This window comes from Elephas maximus, chromosome 2 (genome assembly GCF_024166365.1).
Source record: "Elephas maximus indicus isolate mEleMax1 chromosome 2, mEleMax1 primary haplotype, whole genome shotgun sequence".
Classification (NCBI taxonomy): domain Eukaryota; kingdom Metazoa; phylum Chordata; class Mammalia; order Proboscidea; family Elephantidae; genus Elephas; species Elephas maximus.
In genome coordinates this window covers 85,251,291-85,271,323 of record NC_064820.1, presented here as the reverse complement: position 1 = coordinate 85,271,323, position 20,033 = coordinate 85,251,291, and the positions used below count along the sequence as shown (strand labels likewise).

At 42.4% G+C, this 20,033-nt stretch overlaps 1 protein-coding gene across 1 annotated transcript in view; it reads left to right on the top strand.

Moving 5' to 3' along the window:
- Positions 1-20,033, top strand: part of SERINC5 (serine incorporator 5) — a 116,742-nt gene that overhangs the window by 46,027 nt on the left and 50,682 nt on the right. The window contains exon 2 of the mRNA XM_049866760.1: positions 758-925. Coding sequence (XP_049722717.1) covers positions 758-925 — 168 coding nt within the window. The remainder of the gene's footprint in view (positions 1-757; positions 926-20,033) is intronic.

Below are 20,033 nucleotides of genomic sequence, written 5' to 3'. Positions count from 1 at the left end.
ACCTAATTGGCTATTTGGAGCCTGGGTGGCTAACTGAAAGGTTGCTGGCAAGCAACCTACCAAGAGGCTCTGCAGAAGAAAGGCCTGGTGATCTGGTTCAATAAAGATTACAGCCAAGAAAACCCTATGGAACTCTTCTCCTCTGTGACACATGGGGTCATCATGAATCAGGGGCTCACTTGATGGTAGCTGACAACAACAACGGTTGGTCATTTACACAGTATATGTGTAAGAGGAATCCACTCATTTCGAACTTCACATTACATACTCATTATTTCTTAGGAAGGTGAGTGGATGGAACGTAGCCTTTCCCACCCTAAAATGTCCCTTGATGTTTATACAATTCACACTTAGGCTCATGGATTTTGACAAGACCCTATTTTGGGCTCAACACCTTGTTTTACATATTCTTCCCACCTCTCTGTCCTTTTTCTACATCTTGCCTTCTTATCTCCCTCTTCACTGATCCCAGAAATCTTTTTTTTCTTTAAGAGCAATGATGTTAGTGGTTTATATGAGCCATGCCTTTTTTGCTTAATTACTGGACATCTCCCAAGTCATATTACCACTGAAGATATTATCAGACCAATTCTGGTGAAAGTTTTGTTCACACAATAAATTGTGTTAATGTGCGCTCCATTGTGGGTGCCTCAGAAGAATGGACACCTCGTAGCTTGGAAGGCCAACTTGTCGAAGCTGCATGTGAGTATCGTGTGCAGTAGTGGCTCTAAGAGGCTGTTTTGTGTTCATTTTCTAGCTGGCCTGCTGCTGCGGGCCTGCCGGGTGCTCCCTGTGCTTCGGCTGCTGCCCCAAGGTCCGACAGTCTCGCAGCACCCGCTTCATGTATGCGCTCTACTTCATCCTTGTCGTCATCATCTGCTGCGTTATGATGTCAAGCACTATGGCCAACGAGATGAAAGAGCACGTAAGTCGCCCTGTCTTCAACTCTTCCTATTTCTAATGTTTGATTTGGGCAGTGGGAAACATTAGCTTTAGAAGATGGTGCCCACCCACCTGAAGGGTCCCTGGGTGCATTTGTTTGGTTACCATCAGGAATAAATACATGGGCTAAATCACTGTTGCAAGGAAGAGGAATGTTCTTAGTCTGCATCCTGATAGCATTAGGCGTAATAAAACTTATTTTCTATTGTCTTAAGAAGGCCTTGGGCTAAAATGCTTATATATATACATTGAGTCTGCTCACTTTGGTAATGTGATTGATGGGAATATCACTCTTACTTAAGATCCTGGTGAAGAACCAGATGGTATCTGGTGGAAGACCAGCACCGTGAGTTTAAAGAGCCTGCCATGGCTGCCATCTAGGAACTTAACTAAGTCCAGGTATTGATCATCAATGTGTTATCTCCAGTCTCCGATCTAAAGGAGAGAATAACTTAGGAGATAGTATTGGAGCCATTATTCCCTGTCCTAGAATGTGACCCAGGTGGAGCTGGACTTCACAAGAACGTATTAACTGGGCCTTGAGGTGTAAAGACAATAGCTAGGACAATATTGGAAAACATCTTTTAGGGAACTTTTCACATAAACAAATTATAAAACATGGCACAAAAGACCCGCATACTTTCCACTCTTAGCTTTTTTTGTTAGCATTTAGTGATTAGTAAGATTTGTTGGACCAGTGAAGACCCTTCTGACTGTCTTAATGAAATCTGTATCAGTGATTATTAAGAAAGATAATATGAAATGTATGATCACAGTTTCTAGACAATCTGTGAAAAGGTGAAGCTTTCAATGGTTTTACCCTTTTGTAATGTTAATATATACTGAAGACTGTAATGTTCCTTAGACTTGGGCAGTCATGGCTGTGGCAGCATGCTTGTCTATTTTCCCAGTTTTGCTTATTCTGTAATATTTCCTTGGACTCAGGCAGACATGGCTCCAGCAGCATGCTTTTCCATTCCCATTTTTGTCCATTCCGTAATCCTTGGGCTCAGACAGACATGGTTCTAGCAGCATGCTTTTCCATTTTTCCACTTTTGCCTCTTTGAACATATGCCGGATAAAATTTTTTTTTGCTTAAAAAAAAAAAAGTCCCTGGGTGCTGCAAAAGGTTAACGTGCTTGGTTGCTAACAAATGTTAAACGTTTGAGTCCACCCAGAGGCACCTTGGAAGAAAGATCTGGTGATCTACTTCTGAAAAATCAGCCATTGAAAACCCTGTGGAGCACAGTTCTACTCTGACACACATGGGGCTGCCATCGGTCAGAGTCAACTCAATGGCCACTGGTCAGTTGGTGCTCACCCACCTCAATGTGGTTTTGGGTATGCTTGCTCTCACTGAACCCCTGAGGCCTCTAATGCCTTACTGCCAAGCAGGTATACCATTTAAGGGCTTGATCTTTAGATATACTGTAATGGATGTAATCTGATGCTTTGGGCAAAGAATGTTTAAGTTAGAGGATTTTGTGTTATGTTTTAGCTTTGCTTATAGCTGTTCCCAGTTCATGTAGCCTCTTCTTGTAGGCCTTTGTGTTTTTCCCAATCATAGAATGGCTGCTGGTATCTCAAATAGCAAGTGTTCTATAAGTATCTGATTTGGCCTATGTGGAAAGTCTAATAAATCTTAGACAGTCTCACAGATAGTGGGATGTGGGCCATGGATGATTTCACCTTTCTGGACAGGTCAGTTAAAGAGCAGGTGTCTCCAATGGTGAGGGATGGATTTCCAGCCGTTTCTTGGGCAATGTATGCTGAAGTAGGCCTGGTATGTGAGGCTGATGGAGATACATATAGGACCTCTTTCTGGGTTTTTCCTCTTTCTCTGTAAGAGGCTCTTGATCAGCAAGATTATAAGGGAATGTGTTGGGGGTCTTTGAGGGAGCTCAATAAATAACACTATATTCACCCTCCCAGATTCTGAACCAGTTGAAGAAAAAACTAAATGTGAGATGAGACAGTGTGGTTCATATCTGCAGGGGGGTGTGCTTTCTACTACTGAACCTCAGAATGAGTCAGACGTACCCACCCAGAAGACACATTCCCTGGGGATAGCTCTTGTCTCAGGGAAAGAGGGAGAAGAAGGGCTAGCTGTGCAAACTTGTATCTCCTCACAAACTTAACACTCAGCACTCCATCGTCTGGGGGCAGAATGAGTGAGGAGGTAGGGAGAGGCCAGGAGCACTACTCTAATGGAATTGCCTCCACAATAAACATGGCATCAGGAGGAGCAATTCCTGAGAAGTGTCCTCTTCAGCCTTAGGCTGAAACTACTACTATTCCACATATACTCCAGTGCTTCAAAACAACCATTTTCTTAAAAGCACTTGATAAATTCTTATCTATTACTTTAAGTAGGCCCTTGAAGGCTTCTGTTGGGTAATGCTTTTATAACTGTGTTTGCATGGTCTTGAATATAGTAGAAACTATTGTCAAAACAGGAGCCCTTTAACTGAAAGATCTGCCATTGGAACCCACCAGCCACTCCACAGGAGAAAGATGTGGCAGTCTGCTTCTGTAAATAGTTGTAGCCTTGGAAACCCTATGGGAAATTTCTGCTCTGTTGCATAGGGTCGCTCTGAGTCAGAATCGACTGGATGGCAATGGGTTTAATTGTCAAAATATGTGAAATTTAGCTTCTCTAATTGCCTTAAACATTGGATCGCTACTCAGTAAGGCACTGTATTGGGAGCCATGACGCATGCAGACATGAGAAATGGAGCATGTAGTGCAGAAGAGAAGACGTGAAATCTTCTGAGGCTGAAAGAAGGCCTGGTATGTGAAGCTGGGTAAGAAATACACAAGTAAGACAAGGTAGAAATTAATAATGCCTTTTTTTTTTTTTTATGAAAGGATGGATGAAATGCTGTGGAAATTTGGAGACAGGGGAGATCAGGAAATAACAGGTTGTTCCTCATTAGTCTAAACCAGGCTTTAATCCATCTCTATGGTGTTTTCCAGCAATTCCCTTCCTCTTAATTGTTGTTAGCTGCCATCGAGTTGGCCCTGACTCATGGCGACCACATACGGAACTAGTGCTTCCTGGTCCTGCACCATCGCCATGATTGGTTGCAGATCAGGATGTTGTAATCCATAGGGTTTTCATTGGCTGATTTTTTGAAGGAGATCACCAGGCCTTTTTTCCTAGCCCATCTTAAGATGTCTGGAAGCTCTGCTGAAACCTGTTCAGCATCATAACAACACACAAGCCTCCACTGACAGATGGTTTGTGGCTGCACATGAGGTGCATTAGCCAGGAACCTTCTACATGGAAGGTGAGAGTTCTACCACTGACTTGAGATCTGAACCCAGGCTGAATGTGTTCTTAGCTACTAGGCTGTATAGGTTGAGGGAAGAAAAAAGAGCAAGGATAAAGCACATGTAGAAGAACAGAGAGGAGACGTTGGGTAGATTAAATGAACCAAATCTTGCAGGAATTTCAGTGCTAAGGTGAGGTGTTGGAACATGTTCTGACGTGAGTGGGAAACCATTATAGATTCTTGAGCAGGAGGCTGTCATCATGGAAACAGAGGGAGATGTATAGGCAGGTGAGCCCAGAAGTAGTGACATGGCGTCTGAGAGTCAATGGAGAAGACGGAGGGAAGAGGCAGCCCTGAGGCATCACAGAGGCTCATGTGCGTGTTTCTGTGACTGCCCCCTGAATGTACCTATTTAAAAATACTTAGGCTGGGCTTCCTGCATGGGGAATGAGGTCTGTGTGGGCCAAACCAATCCTTTTCCATCTTCAGAGCCCCACAGGGAGCTGGCCAACTGGTCACAAAGTCAGCTTGTTCCCTGGCCTGCAGAATGGAGGCTGACCTCATCCTCAGCCGGAGCTTGAGGGTGGGCGTTGAAAAGTCCCCTTGTGGGAACACACAGTGGGCTCCTGCTGGAGTCCTCGCCCCCTCTTTGTTGGCCTGTGGAAATGTTTGAGGATGTGATTCGAATAGGAGAAAGAACTGTATGCTTGTGATGGCCACAGCGGGAGTATGTAATTCCTCCCACCCAACATTCTCTCCATTATGTGCCATGTGTGGGGGGTTCTGTCCAGAGTCACACTGGGCTTTGATACGTGGGTTAAGAACACAAGGGCAGCTCCCTTTTCAGATATTCTCAGTTTTTGCCTTGGTTTCAGAATAGTGGCCTGTGTTTGAGTTTGAGTGAGAGTGAACTGCAAGAGTGAAGAGATGTGGGGCCAAGCCTTGCCCTGCTGTTTTTCACCAAGGAAACTCCTTTTCCCATGAAACCTTGGCTCAGAGAAAGCTCTACTGTGCTGGCTGAATAAGGCATGATTTCTGCCTTCTCTTGGAGCATTTTTTCCATCTCAAAACCTAGGAGCCATTTTATTACAGGTTATTCTTGTCTCTAACCATGTAATTCAAGCAGGTACAGTCTTGAGATATTTGATACCTGAAGGAATTAAAATCCATTTTAGAATGTAGAATGTAAGGAAAAAGAAAAACAAAAACATGAGAGGTTTCAATCCTCCTGGCCTGTGCTACTGAATCGAGATGTAAGTTCTACATTTAGTGGCAGATGGTAACACATTCAGGTTTGGCACCATGGGAAGCTACATAGGCATTTTGGAGAGAGGAGAAAGGTAGGTTCTTCTTGTTTCCTGGGATTGAGATGGCCGAATCTTTTGCATTTTACTTTTTTTAGAAACAAAACACAACATAAACCACACAGTGAAATTATTTGTTTTGTGTGTGGAGTGTTGAAAGGATTCTAATCATGGAAGACTGGTTGTTATTGTCATTGTTATGTGCTTATTTTAAAATTAAATTTTGAATTACTCTTTCTATTGAGAGGCAAGGCTACCAAGATCTTTATTTAGTAGTGGTCTTTTTTTTATTTCATGAGGCATTATGTTTTGTTCATAATCTTACTTCGTCTCTCCTGGAAGCAAGTTTTTTTCCTTACACATTATTTTTTCTTGGTGAGTTTGCGTACAGTTTTTCTTTGAGTGGGTAATAATGCAGAGACAGCACTCCTGTGATTTGTTATCCTTGTCTGGTTGAAAAGAGCCTTTTGGTTCTTTTCTGTATAGAATGACAATGTTTCAGGGTAGGATGGGCTTCAAAAGAATACTGGACATGGGGAGCCTCATGGCTGCTGCTTCCTTAGTGTCTTAAAAACAGCTCCTTAACTCCATTTTCTCCTTGAAAATGAGCCAGTTTCATGGTTAGTATACTCCACCCCAGAATTGTTGTTAGCTGCGTTGAGTTGTCCCTCGATTCATGGAGAACCCATGTGTTACATAGTAGAACTGCTTCAGAGGGTTTTCTTGGCTGTAATCTTCATGGAAGCAGATTGCCAGGCCATTCTTCCACAGAGCTGCTGGGTGGTTTCAAACTGCTAACCTTTGGGTTAAGCAATCAGTTGCAAACAGCTTGCATCACCCAGGCTCTGTACCATACCCAGAGATTTCAGAGGCGTCTAGATCAAGCTCTGGAAGACCCCTAGCCCAGATGTTTTATTTATTTATTTTAAAAAATATTTTATGGTGTTTTAGATGAAAGTTCACACAGCAAATTAGGTTTCCATTTAATAATTTTTATAAAGATTGTTCCATGACATTGTTTACAGTTTTCACAATGTGTCAGCATTGTTATTTTTTCCATTCTGGTTTGTTCTGTTTCTGTTAATCTAGCTTCTCTTCCCTTCTTTGTCTTCTCATCTTCGCTTTTTGGGTAAATGTTGACTGTTCAGTCTCATATAGTTGATTGTTTAAGGGAGTGCATTACTCTTGGGTGATGGTGTTTATTTTAAATCCAATATACTATTTGGATTAAAGGTAACCTCCAGGAGTAATGTCAGTTCAGAGTTCAAAGGGTATCTTAGGGTGATAGTCTCAGGAGTTCTTCTAGTCTCTATCCGTCCAGAAAGCCTGGCCTTTTTTAGGTTTTTGAATTTTGTTCTATATTTTTCTCCCATTCTATCCGGAACCTTCTATTGTGTCGCTTATCAGAACAGTCGGTAGTGGTAGCCAGTTCTGGTCACAGGCTAGAAGAGGCCATGGTTGTGTGGTCTATTAGTCCTGTGGACTAGTTTCTTCTTTGAGGATTTCCTTCATTCTCTTTTGCTCCAGACAAGTGGAGACCAATAGTTGTGTCTTAGATGGCCGCTTTTAAGATCCCAGATGCTACTCACCAAACTAGGATATAGAACATTTTCTTTATGAACTACCTAGGTGTTTTAAATTGACCTGCAAGCTCCCCATTTGGTTAGCGGATTTTTAATTTAAATTTGGCTACTTCTAGAAGGGGCTAGTATGCTCTAGTTCATCACAGACCTCATCACAAATGTTTTCTCACACCCATGTATCACTGTCTTAGTTTCTTCGTGCTGCTATAACAGAAATACCACCAATGGGTGGCTTCAACGAACAGAAATTTATTTTTTCACAGTTTAGGAGCTAGAAGTCTGAATTCAGGGCTCTGGCTGTAGGGGAAGGCTGCCCCTGTCCACTCTGGGGGAAAATCCTCGTCTCTTCCAGCTTCTCTTCCGGGAGTTCCTTGGTGATCTCCAGGTGGCATCAGTCTTTCTCCAGTTGTTGCTTCTGTGCCTAATCTGCTCTTTTTGTATCTCAAAGGTGATTGGTTTAAGACACTCCCTACACCGATATGGCCTCATTAACATAACAAAGAACCCTATTCTCAATTGGAATTATTTAAAAAATTAACAAATACTTAAAAAAAAAAAAAATGCCAAAGTCTTTGCTATCAGATCGATTCCGACTCATAGCAACCCTGTAGGACAGAGTAGAACTGCCCCATAGGGTTTTCCAGGCTGAAAATCTTTCCTGATGCAGACTGCCACATCTCTCTCCTGTGGAGCTGCTGATGGGTTTGAACCTCTGACCTTTCGGTTTGCGACCAAGCACTTTAAGCACTGCGTCACCAGGCTCCTATATATCCATAAATATAGAGGTTTGGGTTTACAACACATTTTGGGGGGACACAATTCAATCCATAGTACTCATACGCACACCATAGTTTCCTGTCCTTGAAGAAGGCATTTGAGTTTGCCATAGCTTAAACTCTTTGAGTTCTGAGAAGTTTCTGAGAAGACTGTAAATGTCAAAACTGACACCAGGGCTCTCTTACACACCATTAATGTGGGGAATATGGAAGCAACATTTTGCTAGTGTACTGAAGTGGTCTGCACAGCCCCAGGGTGTCTGAGAAGCCCTCTAAACTACTCTCACCATCCACTTGATTCCCTTGCACCCCTATCCTTTGTGCCTGCTTAGTAAAACGCCAACCCTGGACCATAGTGCTGTGGTCCATCCCCTGGATTCCTCAACCCACATAGCCCAATACAAGTTCACGATGTCCTTGATCAGCTCGGTCCTCATCAACAAGCTTCAAACTTTTGTCAGCCTCCATCTGCTTCTCTCTTCCTCCATTCTAGACTTTTACAACCTTCAAGTATCCCTCCTCGGTCGTATTCCTCCTCACTGAGACCACAGCCACCAAGGCTGATCTTCCTCAGATTCTTGTAGCTCTACATTTTCCTTGACTGTGTTCATCCTTACAGCTTACGGACAGTGTGACATCATGGTTAAGACTTTGGACTTGGGAGCTAGACTGCCTGAATTTGAATCTAACTATATTTCTTAATCTCCCTCAATTTTCTGTCTAAAAAGATACCATAATAGAGACCTACTTCTTAGAGTTTTGTGAAAATTCAATGATTTATCATTAAAAGTGCTTAGAACAATGCCTGGCACATAATTTCTCACCAGCACATGAACACGTTGACATTTGTAGTGTTTAAGAGCTATGGCTGCTAACCAAAAGGCTGGCAGTTCAAATCCTCCAGGTGCTCCTTGGAAACTCTATGGGGTAGTTCTGCTCTGTCCTGGGTCTCATAGGGTCACTATGAGTTGGAATCGATTCAATGGCAACAGGTTTGGTTTTGGGTTTCCAACAACAGCAACAGTTCCTCTTGACACCTGCTGTTCCAGCTGCCGTTTGCTCTCTTTCCTCCCCTTCTCATTCATAAAGGCTGTTTCTCTTACTTCCTCCATTGCTTTTACCAGTCTGTGGGACATGTGAGTGGACCCCCACACACATCCACACACATGCCCCCCACACAGCCTTTCTTAAGCTCACCAGAGACTTCCTAATTGAAAGCGCCTTGTCTAACTTACTCTTTTTTCTCTGCATTTGACACTGAGAATCTCCTCCTTTAGCAGCTCTGCTTTACTCCCTTGGCTTCTAGGCCTCCACGTTCCTCTCCTCATCTTTCCTTCTATCCTCTGACCTGGCTTTGCCTTCTCCAAGCCCTGTAAACTCACCTCCTTTTTTTTTCTTTAACTGTTTTATTGGAATAGAATTTACGTACCATATAATTGACCCTTGTGAAGCGTGCAATTCAGTGTTTTTTTTAGAATATTCATAGGGTTGTGATAGTAACATCACAATCTAATTAAAACAATTTCATCTCCCCTAAAAGAAAACTCATATCCATTAGCAGTCACTCTTCATTCCCCTGTCCCCAGCCCTAGGCAGCCACTAATCTACTTTTCTGTCTCAATGGATTTGCCTATTCTGGACGTTTCCTGTAAATGGAATCATACAATATGTGGCCTTTTGTATCTGGCTTCTTTTACTTAGCATACTGTTTTCAAGGTTTATCCATGTTCTAACATATATCAGTGCTTCATTCCTTTTTATGTGAATAATAAATATCCCATTATATGGATATTCCACATTGTATTTGTCCATTCATCTGTTGTTGGACATTTGGGCTGTTTACACTTTTTGGCTATTATGAATAATGCCACAGTGAACATTTGTGTACAGATTTTTGTGTGGGCATATGATGTTCCTTCAGTTCTCTTTGGTATGCTGGGTCATATGGTTAACTCTAGAGTCCCTGGGGTGTACAAATGGTTATCGTGCTTGGCTGCTGATGGGAAAGGTTGGAGGTTTGAGTCTACCAAGAGGTTCCTCAAAAAAAAGGCCTGGCAATCTTACCTCTATGGATCACAGTTCTACACTGACATATGTGGAGTTGCTGTGAGTTGGAATCAACTTAATGGTAACTGGTATGGTTAACTCTGTGCTTAATCTTTTGAGGAACTGCCAGACTGTTTTTCAAAGTGGCTGCACAATTTTACGTTCCCACCAGCAATGTATGAGGGTTCCAGTTGCTCCACATCTTTGCCAACACTTTTTGTCTCTGTGGTTATAGCCGTCCTAGAGGGTGTAAAGTGGTCGTCTCCTCATTCCCTGCGCCTTAAACACTGCTATCTCCCTTCTGAATCTTTTGCTTTTCCTTGGGCACTCTGACTTTGATTATTTCTATGTGTGTATCTGTTAGTTTGGACACCATTTTCTCAGGACAGTGCAGGGGGCACTAACATACTTTTCCCCCCACCTTCCATTCTGTAGATCTGATACCGGCTGCATACTTTCCCCAAATAGATCATAAAAGCATTGGGTTTCCACTCTGCATTCCAGTAAGTCACATTTCAGCACTACCAGGCTTCCTGATGTCATATTCCAGTCCTCTTATTTGGACTAAGGTTGTTCCCGAATACCTCTGGCTTCACGCGTTCATTTCCCTCAGACTTCTTTCTCCAGATAACTAATCTCATAGGTGAACTAAGGATGCTGTTCCTTTCTTACTTGTATTAAATGCTAGGGTCACTGCAGTGTAGTCACTGTCGATGCATACAGACACTGTTTGCCTTAGAAGCAACTTAAGTTTCAAAAGTCTATGCATCAGTTCATCTTTTAATCAGTTCACAGTGACCTTTGACAGCACTGAGGAGGTTCCCAGGGCCAACAGAGGTTTAGGCTCATTATGTTTGAGCCTCTGAACTTTAGTAGATGAGCTACTTTACTATTTTCAACCTGAAGTTTAAGAGGAATGTAAAGGCAAAATAGTAAGTATGGGTTTGTGGGAAGCCCTCCCTCTGCTAGTTCCAGGGGACAGAAAAAAATACGTGAAACTAGGCTCCTAGTATGGATCTGGTTAACAAGATAAGAAATGGAAAAAAGAATGCAGCCACATTTATGCTAAGTGTACTATAAGTGTATACTATATTGTGTGGTGTTAAATGTGATGATCTCTTTTAGGGTATAATTTGAATAAGAAGTTAGAATTTTTTACATGGAAGAGTCCTTTATGGTAACCTTAACCAGCCCCTCTTCTGACAGGTAAGAGGATGTGGCCCTAGGAAGGAAGTGGCTTCTCTGAGTTTGTGACACTATGTAGAGATGGGACTAGACTCCGGAGCTACTGGTCATCTGACCCGAACTTTTCCTGCTTGTCCGACCAAGTAGATTTGCTTGTTAGATGCTAAAGTACACTAAGAATTAACAGTAAAAAGGGCCTTGGAAAACATATCCTGGCTCGTACATTTTCTTCTGGGTGCAGGTGGTAAGGGAGGAACATTCCATCTAGAAACAGAATAACCTTGGGCCTTAAGCAGCATTCTTAGCTTATCTTCCCCACTACCTCCTTCCTGTTGTGAAGGCCAGAAGCTGGGCTCAAGGCAGGACTGTTAGTCTGAAGTAGAAAATAAGGGCCAGCAGAAACCTAGTGTTTGTTTATTCAGTGGCTTTACATGTAAAATTGAACCTGCTCTCAAACTGTGTTTGGTGTAGCCATCTTTTCAAAGCAGACAAACATCATCAATGAAAAATATTACACTTTGATCCAAAATACCACAGTTTGTTTGCCCCTGCATAGAATGACAGGTATTCATGCTGAAGCTGCAGAGTACGGTTCTTGTTTTAAGTTTGTTAAGAAGTTTGTACCTGAGACCTAGCATCAGGCGGTGTTAATAGGAACATTTAAGCCCCAAGTAGAACTTAATGTTATCAGCTTCCTTTTTGTGTTTTAGTGTTAGAATAAATGTTAAATTAACAACAGCCAAATATTAGTGGCCTAGGCCTTTGATTCTGGACTATTCCTGTTATGCAGTTGCGATAAAATGCTTTTCAAAAGTTCCCTTTCTGAACGGTAACTGAGTTCATTGTGCTCTTGTGTTTTATATGTGTCAAGTGTATTGAGGAGTAAGATTTTGAGGTTAAGATTGGGTTTGGATTGTTAAACCTCAAACCCTTTGTGGAACAGTGAGGGGAAATTATCACTACGGCCATGTCAGAGTTTTCCTGTGGGGTGCTGGGTGTGAGTTCTGCCTCTTAAATCTCCTAGGTCTCTTCGCCTGCACTCTGGGGGCACACATTTCTAAACAGCTTTACCTTTGGTCTCAATCCTATGCAGACATAACACCATATGTGAGAAAGCAACAGGTCCCATAACCTCCCATCCCTCACTTCTCTCTGCTCAGGTCTCACCCTCCCACACAAAAATGAATGCTGAGAAAATGGCAGTGGGAAATAGTTTTGTACTGGAGGCAGCGATTTGAACTAATGGATACCCTGCTGAGAGTCTTTTTTTTTTTTTTTTTGAGTCCAAACCAAGGACAAAGAGGTTTGATCCTTGTCCAGTAATAATGAGCTTACCGGGAGACAGAAAATAAGAAACAATGGTTATTGTACTTGGTCTGTGAGAATCCCTTACCCAGAAGCTTTTGGGGAGCATCAGATGTTGACGGGATCTCTATTTCTGTGGGAGAGGGACGATAAGATGTGAGAGTAGAAGTTTTCCTAATGCTTTTCTGTTTAACCATCAAAAGCGTCTGTTAAGCAACTGTCCACAGACGGATCCTGAGAGCACTCTGCAGATAAATAGAACAGACAAGAGCTTACAGTTGGAAATGGACAGTGTGTCAGTCCCCATAAAAACAGAGACAAAGGGAACAGACAAATGGGACAACACAAAATGAACTAAGATAAAAGTAGCCTCAGAATGCTGGGAGCAGGAAATAATGCATAAATGTTGGGAATAGTTGAATCTTGATACTCTTCACAGGATTTAATAAGGGTGATCGTGTTCGTTGATTAAACTGTAGTCTGAGTTCATTCTTTTTAAACCGCATTATTTATTCAGTCAGTCAAGTGTGGGTACCAGGCACTGTGCAAGGTGCTGAGAATACAGGTATGACTAACCTACAGCCCTTGTCCTCTGGGAGTGGGACCTCACTGGGGTGGTTAAGTGTGTAGAGAAGGAATTCCTAACATTAGGAAGCTAAAAGCATGTGGATTCTATTAGCTAGTTGGAGACAGTGGGTCAGCTTACCTGTTACCTCTGTTGACCTTTGGGGTCACCTTTAGAACTCAGGAATAACTTCTCCTTATCTCTGGAGGCTGAGAGCTGAGGTGAGATAGGAGGCTTATAAAAGGGATGGAGCATGTTGTCCTCTTCAGCAGGGTCTAGCATAATCACAAGGGATTGAGTATTTTGGGGGTGTGGTTTTTAGATTTCAGTGTGACTGTTCTAGAGTCTTAAAATAAGTCTAAAATGATCTTTCGACAAGCTGGCTTTCATCAGTATGGTTTTATTTTTGGTTCCACAAGGCTGTGTTTGTGTAACAGATGTGGAACTTCTTTTTCTATTAGAACTGTTCAGGGTTTCTGACCCACAGAGAAGAGTGTTAGAAGCGCCCAGCTATATCCTCCCCTAAACCCCACCACTGCTCCTTCTAAAAAAATATTTTTTGTGGGCAGATAAATTCAAATACTTAATTTGCTACTCTAAAAATGGCCTACGGAAGATATACAAATTGATTCACTTAAAGTACAAGTTCCATTTGAGGACAGCAGTAAGCACTCTGGGAAGGAGTCCTGGTGGCACAGTGTTTAAATGCTTAGCTGCTAACCGAAAGTTTAGTGGTTCGGACCCACAGCCTCTCTGTGGGAGAAAGATGTGACAGTCTGCTTCTGTAAAGATTTCCAGCCTTGGAAACCCTATGGGGCAGTTCTACCATCTCCTGTAGGGTCGCTATGAGTTGAAATTGACTCAATGGCAACAGGCTTGTCCCCCACACCCCGACCCCCACTCCCAAATACCCTGGAGAAGGGAATGAGCACAGAGGCGAGAAGGCTAGAGCACAGAGTTAGGGAACCCAGAAGACAAGCCAAATAAAATGTCTCTGCTGTGGGGCAGTGATGGTTCAGTTGTAGGATTCTCGCCTTCCATGAGGGAGACTGGGGTTCGGTTCCTGGCCAGTGCACCTCATGGGCAGCTACCACGTGTCAGTGGAAGCTTGCATGTTGCTATGATGCTGAACAGATTTCTGTGGAGTTTCCACTGAGAAGGATTAGGAACAAAGGCCAGGAGATCTGCTTCTGAAAATCAGCCAATAAAAACCCTCTGGATGACAAAGGTTCAGTCATGGGCTTGGTGCAGGACCCAGCAGCGTTTTGTTCTGTTCTTGGCAGCTAATAATTACAACTCTCTGCTACTCCTTTGGCTTTTGATCGATGGAGTAAGTTATCACCAGTTGCCATCTGTCTTTGAAATGCTAACTTGTACTTAGCAGTTAACAGCTCAGCACAGCTCCTCAGCTATTCTTCCTGTTAGACCAGGGATAGGCAAATTGTTCTTGTAAAGGCCCAGCTAGTAAATGGGGGCCATTTGATCTCTCTGGCAACTACTCAACTCTGCCATTGTAGTGTAAAAGAAACCGTAGACAGTTTGTCAAAAAATGAAAGTGGCTGTGCTCCAATAAAACTTTATTTACAGGAGGGTGGCTGAATTTGGCCTGCTAGATTTAGACCTTCAGTGTCTTTATGCATGTTACATGCAATAATAATTCTCTCTAAAGAGGAAACTTCCGTGGCCTAGACTTTGTGCTGAGGGTACCAGAGTTCTCACTGAAATTTCATGTAACTGGGCTGTGTGAACCACATACATGGTAGACTAGGCATGAATAATATAGCAATAAATCTAATGTGACATTTTTAACAGTTCATATGTCCATTATTGTTCAGTGTGGCATTTTGAAATAAATAATAAATCAATTATGAGTTAATATAATGAGTATTTATTTTATATAGCCAAACCAAGCATGTTCCCCAAGTGTTGGGGATTCTCAATTCCAGGTTTAATGTAAAATGAGAGAGGTGCTGAGACCAGAGCCTGAATGTCTGCCACTGCCTTTTACCAATAGTAGGATTGGGGAACAGGGTGACCAGGGGCTCTCAGAAACCTGGGCTTACAGGTACATTGGAGTTCTATCTGATTGGGGTATTAGGCTCTGAAGTCCCTCATAAAACAAAAATCATGAGTTGTCAAAATTAATTATGAAAATACTTGAAATAATTCATAAAGTATAGCACACATGATTTTGGTATCAACATTTCACTAGAAAGGGAGCTTCAGTGATAGCATGTATGCTTTATTCACCTACTTGTATTCCCATGACAACAAAACGAAACACCAAACCGATTGCTGTTGTGTCGTTTCCAACTCATAGCAGCCCTATAAGACAGAGTACAACGTTCCTGTAGGGCTCTCGAGGAGCGGCTGGTGGATTCTAACTGCTGACCTTTTGGTTAGCAGCCAAGCTCTTAACCACTGCGCCACAGGGCTCCTGTATTTCCATAGCCTAGGACAATACCTGTGCATAGTAGATTCCGAATGAATGAGTAACTGAGTGATCAAACCTTGTATAGTGTAACATATAAACTAAACCAAACTCATTGCCATCAAGTTGATTCCCACTCATAGCAAGCTATAGGACAGAACAGAACTGCTGCATAGTGTTTCCAGGGAGCGGCTGCTGGATTTGAAATGCCAACCTTTTGGTTAGCAGCCAAGCTCTTAACCACAGTGCCACCAGGTCTCCAATGTAATGTATAGTATGTAAAAAAGAATACACATGCAAACTCTATAATTTCACTGAGCATTTAAAAATCACTTATGGAAGGCAGTAGCGTGCATAGTTGAATTTGTACATAATGCCTCACTGCTGCATCTGAGGTCCAGATACTCAAGAGGAGAGGAAACTGATTTGGGGCTCACTTAGACTCCAAGACTCTGGTGGAGCCCTGGTGGAACGATAGGGTCGCTGTGAGTCGATGGCAACAAGTGTTTTTTAGACTCTAAGTACTTCCTCCCTCTGATGAGTGGTCAGAAAAGAAAGATCTGTCTGTTTAGATACTTATTCCTGCATCTCCGTGTTCAGAGAGAACTCTTTCAGTCTACCTTGTCCATCTCAGAGCAGCAGACCCTATGTTCAGTGGGGGGCAATAACCATATTTTCCAGGCAAACAAAGTTCAGATCTCCATGGCTATAGTTTTAAGTTGTGTGGTTAGGAGCAGACTTGTCTCTTCAACTCAGAACTTTCCCTCCTGCCCTGCCCCCCATTGGAGGAGGCAGTTTTTACTGTCAAAGGCCCTTCGAAATGAGAACTGAGCTGTTGATCCTGGGATGGCAGTAGGGGTGGGTGTAATTGTTTCATTGGTACCTCCTATTATCTATTCTCCCTATTATTACCTTTTACCCCAAATTTTTAAAAATTCTCCCTATGCAGAATTTGGCAGGATCTATAAAAATGTACCAGCTTTACAATCGAGTATCCCTCCCCACCTTTTTATCCTATCCTCCTTAACACTTTACATGTATATAGGGAAGTATGCAAAGGAATATCCATTCTACATTATTTGTAATAGTGAAAAATCAGAAACAATTCAAATACCTACCAGTAAGGTAACAAACTAAATTGGTCTAGATGTAGAATTCTAAAGAGTAGTTAAAAAGGATGCAAATAGTTTGGTGTTTTGAACATGGAATGATCCTCAAGACCTAACAAGTACAGAATAGTGGCATAGAAAAAGATCTAGAAGGACACACAAAACTGGGGCAGTAGTTACCTCTGGAAAACAATCAAATTAGAGTTGGGGTAATGATGGTAAGAGTCCATGGGTGGTGCAGACTATTAATGTGCCTGGCTACTAACCAAAGGGTTAGAGGTTCAGGTCTACCCAGAGGTACCTCGGAAGAAAGGCCTGGTGATCTACTTCTGAAAGATTAGCCATTGAAAACCCTACTGAGCACAGTTCTACTCCAACACATGGGGATCATCATGAGTCAGAATTGACTGGACAGTAACTAACAACAACATCAATGACAGGAAAGGGGACTCTGTTGTACACTACCTATATCTTTATTGTAAAGTATTTTTTCTTTTGCCAAGAGAATATAATTATGTATTGTATAATTGCAAATAAATAAAACTTAACACAATCCTTGGACCCTGGGGCCCACTCTCCCTCCTTTCCTTGGCAATTAGATTTCTTGAAAGCACTGAATTTACTTCCTGACTGCTCCCCCAAGCCCCTGTCTCTTCAGTCGTTTGCAGCCCTGTTCTGCCCCTTCTATGCTCTAGAGGATTCTGATCAGGGTTCCAAATGACTCCTTGTTGCTAAATCCAGTGTTACTTCTTGGTACTCATCACATTTGTCCTTTTGGCCAGATGTGACCACTCTGAGCTTCTTGCAAGTCCCCCTTTCAACTTCTCTCCTGTACTATGAAAAAAAACCTCTTCAATTTCCTTCTTGTCTTTTTTTCTTCCTCCTAAACCCTGAATGTATTCCCCAGTGCTCCAGGCTCTGCGCTCCTGTCTCCCCCTCCCTCTGCACATTTCTCTGGGGTGAGTTTATCTACTTTCATTGATTGCCACCTTTGCCACTTTTAAGCTGCTGACTACCAAATCCTTATCTCCAGCACAGCTGTCTTTTCGGAGCACCACACCCTTGCTTACCCATCTGCCCACACAGTCCCCTTGATAGGGGCGCCTCTCACACAACCTGTTATTAAGTGAATTACTACCTCATCTCCCCTGAAACTGCCCTTCACCTGAGAGATTTCTATCCACAATTGCCTGCCCGCCCACCATCCAAACAGCTGCTAAAGTAGAAACCAGGATTCTTAGTCCTAGGTTCCTCTGCTTTTATTCACCGGCCACATCAAATTGGCAGACAGGTCAGATGCGTTCTATCTCCCCTAATCCCCATTGCTATTGCTTTATTTTCACTGGAATAAAGTCCTATTCCCCTTTAAGATCAGTAACTGGTATGGTTCTTGTTTGCACATTCTGCTTCCATTTATCTAATTCTCTCAAGGGAGATTAAGCTGATTCCTGTCCCCATTCTATGGAAGAGCCCTTATTATCTTTATAATTAGTCAGTCCCCTTCCTGTGGTCTTGTTTGTTTGGAGGACCAAACAAGCTTTCAGTTTTTTGTTAAACAGTTTGATTAGAGTTGTTTGCTGGCTGTTTCATCATATGTGGGGGTTCTTTGGTGGAATAACTGAACTGTAGTGTTAATTTCTGTATTTGCATTGCTACTGTTTTGGGATGCTTACTTCCTGATTTGAGAGGTATCTGGGTCAAATCAAGCCAGACTCTGTGAAATTTTAGTTCCTCTTTTGGCTTTTAATAATGACACAATGTAAGCTTTTCTCTAAAAAATGTTCAGAAAAGCAGGTGAAAGAGAAGCAAGTACTCGTTGTTATTGTTTTAAAAATAACCCCAGATTCCAAAGAGGGCCTCAAAGATAATAGCTTACTGAAAAATGAGCCTGCCTGGGGAGGATGGAAACTGATTCTCCTAGCTCCCACAGCTGCCCACTGGTGTGCAACAGACTGACATCGCTGTCCTTGACCCTGGGATTACTCCACAGAGAAAAGCACACTTTCCTGGGAAGCCTGAAGATAAAGTAGAATATCAGAGGAGAGGTACACTAGGAGAGGCTCTTTACTCCCAAATTCATTTTCAGGTGAGGGATAGTAACCAAAACTTGCAGATCCAGTTCTGTTAGTTTCATGAACTAACACTCAGACTGGGCTGCCCAAAACTTTCTTTGCAGCTTAGTTTCACTTAATGCTCTAGGAATTTGATATGGTGAAATATATGAAAAATTGTTGTTGTTAGGTGCGGTTGAGTTGGTTCTGACTGATGGCGATCCTGTGTACGACGGAACGAAACACTGCTCAGTCCTGTGCCATCCTCAGAGTTGTTGTTATGCTTCAGCCCATCGTTGCAGCCACTGTGTCAGTCCGTCTCTTTGAGGATCTTCCTCTTTTTTGCTGACCCTCCGTCTACTTTACCAAGCATGATGTGCTTCTTAGGGACTGTTCCCTCCTGCTAACATGTCCTAAGTATGTGAGATGAAGCCTTGCCATCCTCGCTTTCAAGGAGCACTCTGGCTGTACTTCCTTAAGACAGACTTGTTTGTTTGTCTGGCAGTCTGTGGTATATTCAGTATTGTTCGCCAACACCATTGCTTGGGTCAGGCGCATCTTAGTTCTTAAAGTGACTTCTTTGCTTTTTAACACCTTAAAGAGGTCTTTTGTAGCAAATTTGCCCAATGCTCATTTTCTCATCTCCCAAGTAGTAATTTAATATTATAGACACATGGCTCTCATCTTCTTCCTCTTTATATCTGTAAGAACCACTCTCAAAGGCTACCCTGTTGTTCTAAGTTTGTAGCATCTGTGCTCCTGATCAAGTAGACCTGCAGGCCTTTGTATAGCTTTTCTGTTATTTCACTATAGTTCTTTGCCTGAGATTTAAGTTGCCCTGAGGGCATAGCTAGCATCACTTCCATAGTAGGCTAAACTACATGGAGTTTTTTCTGGCGTCCATCTCCTCAAGCTTAATACTTTTTTCATGTTTTGGAGATGATATATTCCCTGAGGTGTGAGTTCAGATCTAATTTATTTTGTGTAGTGGCTAGATCTTTGAAAGACAGGTAGGGTAAATGCTATGTTTTTTGGGGAACTGAGGTCTAGTATGAATGTACCAGAGAAGGATTCACCTTTCTGAAAGTTACCTTGTAAAAACCACCCAGTGCTGTAGTGAATACTTAAGTGAAGCGAATAGGTCATTTGCTGAGCCCTAAGATGCTCAGCTTCCCCTCATGTTCGTAAGTGCTTCTGAAAGGGAGAAGGCATCATATATTCAATGGCTCACTTAATGTGGTAGTACCTGGCCCCCTCCCAAAAGTTCTTTTTATATGCTAGATAACCACCAGTTGCCACCGTGTTGATTATACGTCATGGCTATTGATTCCACCTCATGGAGACCCCATGTGTTACAGTAGAAGTGTGCTCCATAGGTATTCTTTTTATTGATCGTTATAAAAATACATAGCACAACATTTGCCAGTTCAGCATTTTTTCAGATGTATAATTTAGTGATAC